General features: G+C 41.1%; 1 protein-coding gene across 1 annotated transcript; it reads right to left on the reverse strand.

Moving 5' to 3' along the window:
- Positions 1–2,522: 2,522 nt before the first annotated feature.
- On the reverse strand, positions 2,523–6,020 carry LOC117352505 (protein MANBAL-like). The gene is made up of 2 exons (XM_033928961.1): positions 5,811–6,020; positions 2,523–3,982 (listed from the first exon to the last, which is right to left on the reverse strand). Exons 1-2 carry the CDS (start codon positions 5,967–5,969, stop codon positions 3,875–3,877), a joined length of 267 nt encoding a protein of 88 aa, XP_033784852.1. The 5' UTR covers positions 5,970–6,020; the 3' UTR covers positions 2,523–3,874.
- Positions 6,021–10,530: the final 4,510 nt, after the last annotated feature.

The raw sequence follows: 10,530 nt of genomic DNA on the forward strand, positions 1-10,530 counted from the left end.
GCTCCTGAACATTATGCAAATTTTAATGTGTACATAGCACCAGACATAACAAAAATACAGATCACAATAGCTGGTTACTACAGGCTTCCATTACATGCATACTATGTTCAACACCATGTTGCCAGAGGTTGTGGTAAGAGCAGAGAGCGTAGCTGGTTTTAAGAAAGGTTTGGACAAGTTCCTGGAGGAAAAGTCCATAGTCTGTTACTGAGAAACACATGAGGGAAGCCACTGCTTGCCCTGGATTGGTAGCATGGAATGTTGCGACTCTGGGGATTCCAGAATCTTGCTACTTCTTTGGGATTCTGCATGGAATATTGCTACTCTTTGGGGTTCCGGAATTTTGCTTTTCTTTGAGATTCTGCATGGAATCTTGATACTCTTTGGGTTCTAGAATCTTTTGTTACTCTTTGGGATTCTGGAATGTTGCTACTCCTTGGGTTTTTGGCCAGGTACTAGGGACCTGGATTGGCCACTGTGAGAATGGCTACTGAGTTTGATGGACCATTGGTCTGACCCATTAAGGCTATTCTTATGGTCACTGTTTAAGCCAGTGTCTCTCAAACTTTTTTAGCTCCGGCTCACTAAAAAGAGCAAATGTTTTTCGTGGCACATTATAAATGAAATTATAAAATTGCAAAACCAACAAAAAATATTTGAGTTATTTTACATTCTTTAAGCTATGTATGGGTAATTGTAACAACGGTGAAACTAAAGTAGATAGAATAGAATTGCTAATCAGTGTGATGGATGGACTTGTTTTTGAATGCAAATGAACTCAAAACGCAGCTTGATAGTCGACAAGCAAACACGCATTTCATCATCCACCATCTGCAAGTCGTTCTCTTTTTTTCCATTTAATTTTTGCCAGAGCTGAAAATCCAAGTTTGCAAAGATCCAAACGGTAACAAAGCCTCGATTGCTTTGTTGCTCAAGTTAGGATTAACTACCACAGAAAAACTAAAATTACTTGCCGTTAGTTTTCAAGGCCAATCACGTCAAAGAATGATGCTTGTCTGGGCGGTTGTATCCTCACGCACACAAACGCTCATGACATTGACAGACTCTTGCGTACGCAACATACATGTCATCTATTCTAGTGTATACTTATGAAGGGAAGTAAAATTCTGGAATCTCACATGGGACACCCGGAATCTCTTTGGGGTACACCACTGTGCCGTGGTACACAATTTGAGAGACACTGGTTTAAGTAATAATGCAAAACAAGGTAGCGCTCTGTTAAGCCTTATGATTTTCTGTCATTGGATTGTGTATAGTTGATCTGTTCAATTATGTTCATAAAACACTAAATCTGCTAGGAAGAGGTTTGCATATTGTGGTGCTCATGATTTGCAGATAATACACCACAAAATGCAAACTTCTTCATGGAACAACTAGAGGAGGCATTACTAAATACATATTAGACATAGACACATGATGGCAGATAAAGGCCAAAAGCCCATCCAGTCTGCCCATCCACAGTAACTATTATCTCTCCCTCTCGCTAAGACATCCCACGTGCCTGTCCCATATTTTCTTAAATTCAGACAGTCTCTGTCTCCACCACCTCTTCCGGGAGACTGTTCCATGCATCTACCACGCTTTCTGTAAAAAAAAGTATTTCCTCCGATTACTCCAGAGCCTATCACCTCTTACTTGCCCTCTCATTCCAGAGCTTCCTTTCAAATGAAAGACTCGACTCATGCGCATTTACATCATGTAGGTATTTAAACGTCTCTATCATATCTCCCCTCCCTGCCACTCCAAAGTCTACAGATTGAGATCTTTAAGTCTGTCCCCATACGCCTTATGATGAAGACCACATACCATTTTAGTAGCTTTCCTCTGGACAGATTCCATCCATTTTATATCTTTTTGAAGGTGCGGCCTCCAAAATCGTACACAATATTCTAAAATGAGGTCTCACCAAAGTCTTATACAGGGCGTCAATACCTCCTTTTCTTACTATCCATACCTCTTCCTATGCACCCTAGTTTTCACCGCCACCTTTTCAACCTATTTGGCCACTTTAAATCATCACATACAATCCCACCCGAGTCCCGCTCTTCCGTCGTGCACATAAGTTCTTCACCCCCTAAACTGTACCGTTCCCTCGGGTTTTTGCAGCCCAAATGCATGGCCTTGCATTTCTTAGCATTAAAATTTAAGCGGCCAAATTTCAGACCATTCTTCAAGCTTCGCCAGGTCTTTCTTCATGTTATCCACACCATCCGGCGTGTCTACTCTATTGCTGATTTTGGTACCATCTCCAAAGAGGCAAATCTTACCCGACAGCTCTTCAACAATAGTGAGTTTCAAAGAAATAAACCACAGCAACTTAAATGGGTTTAGTTTTATATTATTAAGTTTTTCATAAATTCAAAGCAATTTTACAATCAAAAACGGGTCTCAATTATTAGCTACAACAAACACGTGGACATTACAGACTTATACGGAAGTGGGGAAACAGGAAAGGGAAGTATAATGGGAGGGTCGAATTTTGAAAAATAATAAAAAAGGAAACTAACCTCCTCTTTTAGTAAAAGAGGGGGGTTAAAGTATTGAATTTCTCAAGGCCTGGAACAAAAGGAGCCGGAAATTTCTGCAACGTGCAGGGTCAAGACTATTTTTATTCACACAAAGTATGCTCCCTGAAAACTCATCACCATCCATACTGGGCCACTGTTAGCACAGTGGGTCCCGTTCGTAGCAAGCTGAAACGATGTCCCTCGACAGATCTTCTGTGCATCGCTCTTACCGGTATAGCAGTCATAAATTCTACAACTAACTTCTGTAGCAAACTTACTGGCACACAGAAACCCCCCCCCCTCCCCTGTAGTTTCACCACATCCAGGTCACTAAAAAGTAAGAATTATTTTAGGAATGTAAAGATCAATAGAGTTTTCAGCTCCTGGTACGCTATTCAAAACAGAGGTTAGAGAAAGTGTCAACATAATTAACCCCAGAGTTTAGCCACATAGGAGATCATTCCGGAGACTATATATAGATTCATTTTACAACATACAAAAGCATCCCACATCAACTGCTGCTTAGAAAAAAAAATAATTACAGCGTGAGTTGAGGAAGTTAATGACTTGCAGACTTTCCGAGACTGATTTTAGCCTGATTGTTCAACCTGTTCACGTTTTTTTTGTTTTGCTTTTACAGCTGTAGAACGCATTTCATTAAGCATAAGACCCCCCCCCAAATGTAGTCTTTTACGAATATGAATACTTCCAACATAATGGAACCGATCAACAATACACAACCCAATCGACAGAAAATCACATTGCTTAACATAGAGCTCGTTTTGCATTATTGCTTAAAAAACTAATTGTATCCTACTACAGCACACTCTGTATGTACCCGTATTTGGCCCTTCCCTCACCTAAATTGTTATTTAAACGAGTTTGACCCTACGATTGCTTTGTTATGTTTCCTCTTTTTCTAATCGCACTGTATGTAATTCAACTATCTGTTGTGAACCGCCTTGAACTCCCTGGTATGGCGGTATACAAATAAAATATTATTATTATATTATTATTATTTTGATTTTTCTGCACGTGTTGCCATTGTTATTCCCCAGCGCTCATGAATACCCTTAAGAAGACCTTTTTTCACTAGTGCAAGCCCTGCTCTCCCCTTGATCTATGTCCGCCCCTCTCCCCCCTCCCCATCACGAGTCAGACGTCCATTGGGAGCCTAAGTTTGAGCAATGCTCTGCATTTGAGAACAAAATGTTTTGGAAGCCCCAAATTCATAGGTTTGAAAGGTGGATAAACATCCTTTCACGGCTCTTTCAGGTGGTCCTATAATGCCATCATTGAGGATATACAGTATGTACTGATCCATAGGACAACAGGTAGTCCGAGATTTATCGTTTCTTCTTGGTTTCCTTCTTAAGTTTCTTGCTGATTTGGGGCGGCACAGCCTTCTGCTTCCGGACCGCTTCCGGATTTTTCTGCTCACTTTGGCTGGCATCCTAGAGCAGAGAATTTAATAAATAAATAGGAATAAAAGAAATACACACACAAATAAAGTTGAATATTGTTTTCTTACATATAAAAACATCATTTTAAGACTTCCTCTGAATATCAGTGTGCGTCACTCTGGTATTTATTTATAACCTTTGCCAAGAGACCAGAAGACCTGATTATGTATTCCCTAGAGGAGAGGACAGGCAGAGAAAATATGATACAAATGTTTAAATTACCATATTTTTCGCTCCATAAGACACACTTTCCCCCCCAAAAAAGTGGGTGGAAATAAGGGTGCGTCTTATGATGAAGACTACATACCATTTTAGCAGCCTTCTTCTGGACTGACTCCATCCTTTTTATATCTTTTTGAAGGTGCGGACTCCAGAATTGTACACAAAAGTCACCAAAGTCTTATACAGGGCGTCAATACCTCCTTTTTCTTACTGGCCATACCTCTCCCTATGCAACCCAGCAACCTTTTCAACCTGTTTGGCTACTTTAAGATCATCACATACAATCACACCTGTCGTGCACATAAGTTCTTCATCTCCTAAACTGTACCGTTCCCTCGGGTTTTTGCAGCCCAAATACATGGCCTTGAATTTCTAGCATTAAAATTTAAGCGGCCAAATTTCAGACCATTCTTCAAGCTTCGCCAGGTCTTTCTCATGTTATTCACACCATCCGGCGTGTCTACTCTATTGCTGATTTTGGTATCATCCCCAAAGAGGCAAATCTTACCCGACAGCCCTTCAAGCAAGTGTGTATAAAAATGTTAAAAAGAACAGGCCCAAGAACAGAACCTTGAGGCACACGCAAAGATACGATATTAACTTATAATTGCACTTTTTTGCCTTTTTATCCCTTTGGCCAGGCAGCTCTCAAAACTCGTAGTGATCTTTCGCATTTAGCTTAAATGGAGCCCAAACAGCTAAAGTGGCACAATATAAATGCCCACTGTACACAGAGGTATGCTTTATCTAAATCTTCCTGCGTTTACTTTTATCAAATGCACACATACGACACAAAAAGCATGTTTCCTCATTGACGAATTCACAGGTTCTTCTGGCTGCCAGACTCTTACACTGCAACTCGGTCCAGCCATTTATGAAAAAGACTGGTTTTACGTAGCTTCCATAAAATTCATTCTGAAAAGGGGTAAAGGGAGGGAGTGTTGCCACACAGGGCGCTCATTGAAAGAAAGTCTGACACAATGCACTGCACTGTACTGCTGTCTTAAAAAGAGCTGCTGACCTCTCCAGCGTTCAGAAAGACTGAAGTTCAGGGATGCTGTTTTGCATCGCACGCAGGCTGAGAATGGAAGTGTTCCTGCCATAACCCCACAGGCCTCTTCTGTTGTGTACTATCTGACAAAGTCATCAAAGGGAACAGATCTGAAGTGCCTCAGAGGGCCATTAGCAGTCGAAAAACTGAAGCTCAGGCTCGTGATGCAGTTCAGAATGAAACATTCAGCTGAAACGGAGTGACATTTCCAGAACAGCTTATAATTAGATCTCATCCTGATTCTTCTCCTCTCTGAGGCAGTAAACATTTACTATGGGATTCTGTTTAGAAATGAAGGAAAGAAGCTTGCAAGACTGCCCTATCTGTACATGTCTATCTCCCTCTTCAATAATCTTTCTATTTGATTTCCTTTTGATGTATAATGTTGTGGATACCTTGGAGAGGAATGGCAATTCTGACCAGGGTGTGCACACAGACATAAGAAAAATGGGACTGGATTAGTTCTGGTGGAACTTGTTCCTAAGAGTTTAGGTTGCAATTTAAGGCTACAAAAATTGAACAGACTAGGAAACGTATCGAACCTACCGTATCACTTGATTTGGGGAATGGGAAAATTATTGCCAAGATGCATATAAGCTGGAAGATGGCTCCCAAGAAGAGTCCATAGTGGAGCAGGTTCTCCAGGAACGTGGGCTCTGGAATTTCAGGGGGTGAAAAGCCCAGGTCAGCTCCCGCCGCCGCCATAGAAACTGTTTCCTCTTCTCGCCTATTGAAACGACTTCTTATTAGTCTCTTTTTCTGTAAATGAATAAAATACACAACTAAGTGCATTAGCTGCTTGCAAACCCATGTTGGGAAAGAAATCAAAAGAACAAGACTGACAATCGTGATATAACAAGGAAATTAAGAAAAATGAAACCAGCAGAAACTACCACACTGAAACCTAAAAGCTGCTCAAAGGCTTCCAAGACCCTCTGTCTAGATCAGGGGTGGGCAAACTTTCTGACTTGTGGGCCACAAGGGCTTCTTAAATTTGACAGAGGGCCAGACCAAGAGCATTTTTCTATCCCTCCATTCCTCCCATCCCTCGTGCAGCAGAACCCTTGCCCAGCTTCTATCCTTCCCTCCCATCCCTCGTGCAGCAGAACCCTTGCCCAGCTTCCATCCTTCCCTCCCATCCGTTGTGCAGCAGAACCCGAGCCCGCCCCCGCCACACAGCTGAACCCCCGCTGGCCCTCCATCCTTCTCTCCCATTCGAACCCCGCCGACCGTGAGCCCTACATACCTCCCTCCAGAGCAACGTCGGGCCTGCAGCACTCTAAACAGGCTGCTTCTCGGCCATCTCTCCTCGGGGCCTTCCGTGTGCCGTGTTACTGACGACATCAGCGATGCAGCAGAGAGAAGGCCCTGACGAGAGAAGGCCGAAAAGCAGCCTGTTTAAAGTGCTGCCGGCCCGATGCTGCTCTGGAGGGAGGTATGTAGGGCTCACGGTCGGTGGGCCAGATTAAAAAACTAAATGGGCTGGATATGGCCCGCAGGCCGAAGTTTGCCCATGTCTGCTCTAGATGTATCTTAACACTGAAGGTGTTGGTAAAACTGAAGAAAAATAAGGAGCATGCTAACTTCAATTATATTGGTTTTCTGGAAGTGTCTCTTAGTTGATCATTCAATTTTCCATGAACCCATGTTATAAACACTGCTCTATGGTGCAAGGGGCTGAAAGGCTGCCAGGAATAAAAGCACAGAAAAGGTCCAATTTATCAGTGCAAAATGTTTCAGATAAAACAAGGATTCAGAGAAATACACTCATCCTTGTGTATGAAAGTGCAGAAATAATACTCTCTGGTACCAGAAGGGTGAGTATTTCTCTGAATCTTTGGATTCCTTTTTTTTTTTTTCAAGAAATTCCTGAAACAGCCCTAACTTCAAACTTCCCCCCTCCCTCTTCTCGCCACACAGAAACTACATAACCTACTCTTTCCTCTCTAGAAAGGACAAATGTTCTTCCATTGTAACCCAACAAAAACAGGATGGAATTGTTCAGATCAGAATGATGTGCACTAAAAAAGTGTCCACCAATTCATCTGATAACGTGAAGATCTTTATTACGCCAATGTCACAATGGTACATTCGAACGATTCTATGACTCAATGACTCGACATGTGCATGTTTCGGCCAAAAGGCCTGCCTCAGGAGTCTTGAAAATCACGAATGATGACATACAAAGAATGTTACCACTCACATAGGTCTGTCCCAACAGGGAATGTTTGAGCTTTCAAATTCAACAGTGTACCGACTAATGCGGAGCATCTCGCTGCTGTCGAGTCATTGAGTCATAGAATCGTTCGAATGTACCATTGTGACATTGGAGAAATAAAAATCTTCACATTATCAATGAATCGGAGGACACTTTTTTAGGGCACATCATTCTGATCTGGACAATTCCATTCTGTTTTTGTTGTATTTACATCTGTGGTTTTGTTTTCCCCTGATTTGTTCTTCCATTGTAACCCTCCATTTTTTTACCTCTTTTGAACCGCAAGGTAATCAAGTTTCAAGTTTATTAGAGTTTTTGATTAATCGCTTAATCATACTTCAAAGCGATGAACATACATAAAAAAACATTTAAAATTACAATATTAAAAGTATTACCATATTTAAACATAAACATTAAAATGAACTAGACTATATACAAACTTAACAAACAAGAAGAAAAAGGCGAAGGGGATTTGAACTACATTTATTATAGAAAGAGTAGTCGGGGGAAAACACAAGTCGGGAATTTAAGGGCATGGTCAAATACAACATTATTAATGAATCCAAGATTAAGAATTATTACTCAAAAGCATCTTTGAAAAGGAATGTTTTTAAATTAGTCTTAAATTTATCAATATTGTGTTCTTCTCTTAAATAAATTGGAAGAGAATTCCAGATTTGTGGGGCAGTAACGGAAGAGATAATGGTGGAATAGAATCTCTAATATAATGTAATGTAATTTTTTATATACTTACAATAAGTATAACAGAATTTATAGCATTTTAAACACAAATACAACACTTAAAACTCTATATCAGAATTTATCCACCTCTCCCCTATTTAATTACATTCTTTAAATTCAAGAAAAACCTAACATAAACCTTATTCCTATATACTCTATTTAATGCTCAAATCATTAAACCCTTCCCTCCCTCCCCATCTTGGCTATGCGTTTTATGGAAGAGACTTAATTACAGTTTTTGGTGGAACTCAGTATGTCACATTTATAAAATGGAAAGGACAATAGCTGTACAGAAGGGGATTTTTAGGAGATTGGGATTAACAAAATATTGTAATGATTGAATATTTCTTTTCCCCTTAAAAATGCGCAGCCTTTGGGCTCCTTTTACTAAGCTGAGGTAGCGTTTTTAGCACGCGCTGCCCCTCGCGCTACGTGCCCAAAACTAACGCCAGCTCAATGGTGGCGTTAGCGTCTAGCGCGCGGGGCAAATCAGCGCCCGCTAAAGCCGCGAGCGCAGCTTAGTAAAAGGAGCCCTTGGTTACTACCTAGAACGTTTCTTCTATTGCAGTAACGCTAAAAGTGTCTTTGGAGGCAAAGCGAACCAGTAAATAAGAAAAAGCAATTCATTTTATTTTGATTAGTGAAATTCACAAGCACTGCAGCAGATTGATGGAGAAATAAATTGCAGCTGAACACGTACACAAAAAAGCAATAAAGTGAGAGAGATCAGCAGTGCCATTAGAGAAACAAATTAATTCTATTGCAGAAAGTATTACAGACACAATGAGCTGAATTAATCTATAAATCAGGGATGGCTTAGCTTACTTAGCTGACGTACTTGTATGCAAACTTTCTAGATTAATGCAACATACTTATCTGTTCTTATAAACTTAGTAAGCAATAAATCAAATCTGTGTGGAAGTGTTTGCTCTCCTGCACTAGATCTCTGATGGCCCTCTCCTCTACGAAACATTTTCACGGGACTTCTGTACTATGTAACGATCTGTCCCCTATCTGAGCTTCCGAGAGGCCTGGATCCCCTTATAGCACTGCTAACTGAGCTGGAAGGCCCAGAAGCTCTTGCCCTTTTAGATGCCCTGCTTGAAGACCTTGCCAGGACCTGGAGTGAAACAAGGCTGACACTTGTCCAAATGGAACTGGACTCTCTGCTCCTCGAGTGGCCTTTAGTCACAGGGGTCAGCGGGAGATTGTCAGGCGCAGTTCAGGAAACCTAAGTGCACAAACTTTCCCCCCATTATGTCCTTTTCCAGATCCTCCCAAAAAGCAACCACCACTCAAAAGGGCAGCTGGATGAAAAGGCTCTTGGAGATTAGAGAATGACACGGGGATAAATTTTTCCCCGTCCCCGTGGAACTCAATTTCCCCATTCCCGCGGGAAATCAATTTCCCCGTCCCCGCGAGTTTTGTCGCTGTCCCTCTCCCATTCCTGCAAGCTCCGTCCTCATCTGCACAAGCCTCAAATATTTTAAAATCATAAGTATTCAAGGCTTGTGTAGTTAAGGCAGAGCTTACAGGAATGGGACAGGGACAGGACAAAACTCGCGGGGATGGGCCAGGGAAATTGAGTTCCTGCAGGGACGGGGATACATTTGTCCCTGTGTCATTCTCTAAAGAGGAGTCCAAAGTAAGTAGAAAAGACACGCACCTAAAAGGGGAGTGAAACAAGACATTCTCCTAATACCAAAATATCCACAAGCCTGTAAATTAAACAGTTGCACACCAATAAAAACCATTAAAAAAAAAAAAAAAAAAGCAGCTCAGACTGATGTTTTAGTCAGAAAAGCTTCTTCATGAACAATTAGATCTTTTAGATTATTGGGTGCAATCTTTAGTGGATTATTGCAATATAATTCATCTTGCAAGTTATCAAAAAAAAATCTTCATAGATGTAATTATTCAAAATACAGCTGTCTGATTGATATTCAATCTGAAAAAGACCGACCACATGACACCTTATTATCATAAAGTATACTGGCTTCCAGTTGAGGCAAGAGCGATATTTAAATTTGGATGCATATATTATAAAGGTGCAACAGACGAAACAAGAGAACAATCCAACAGATCTGAAGTGAAGAGTCAAGCGACGAAAACAAGGAAAGGAGTGTAGATATGAAGAGCGAGGCACAGGATCTTAATTGGCGTAAATACGATGTAGCAATCCAATTGATGGTTCTCATATGGGAAGAGACAGGACCCGACACGGTCCGTGTTTCGGAAAACGCTCCTTCCTCAGGGGTCCTATGGGGAAATTGTAATGGGATAAAATGTGGATTGTAATTTGTGCAC

Source organism: Geotrypetes seraphini, unplaced genomic scaffold (genome assembly GCF_902459505.1).
Source record: "Geotrypetes seraphini unplaced genomic scaffold, aGeoSer1.1, whole genome shotgun sequence".
Taxonomy (NCBI): Eukaryota; Metazoa; Chordata; class Amphibia; order Gymnophiona; family Dermophiidae; genus Geotrypetes; species Geotrypetes seraphini.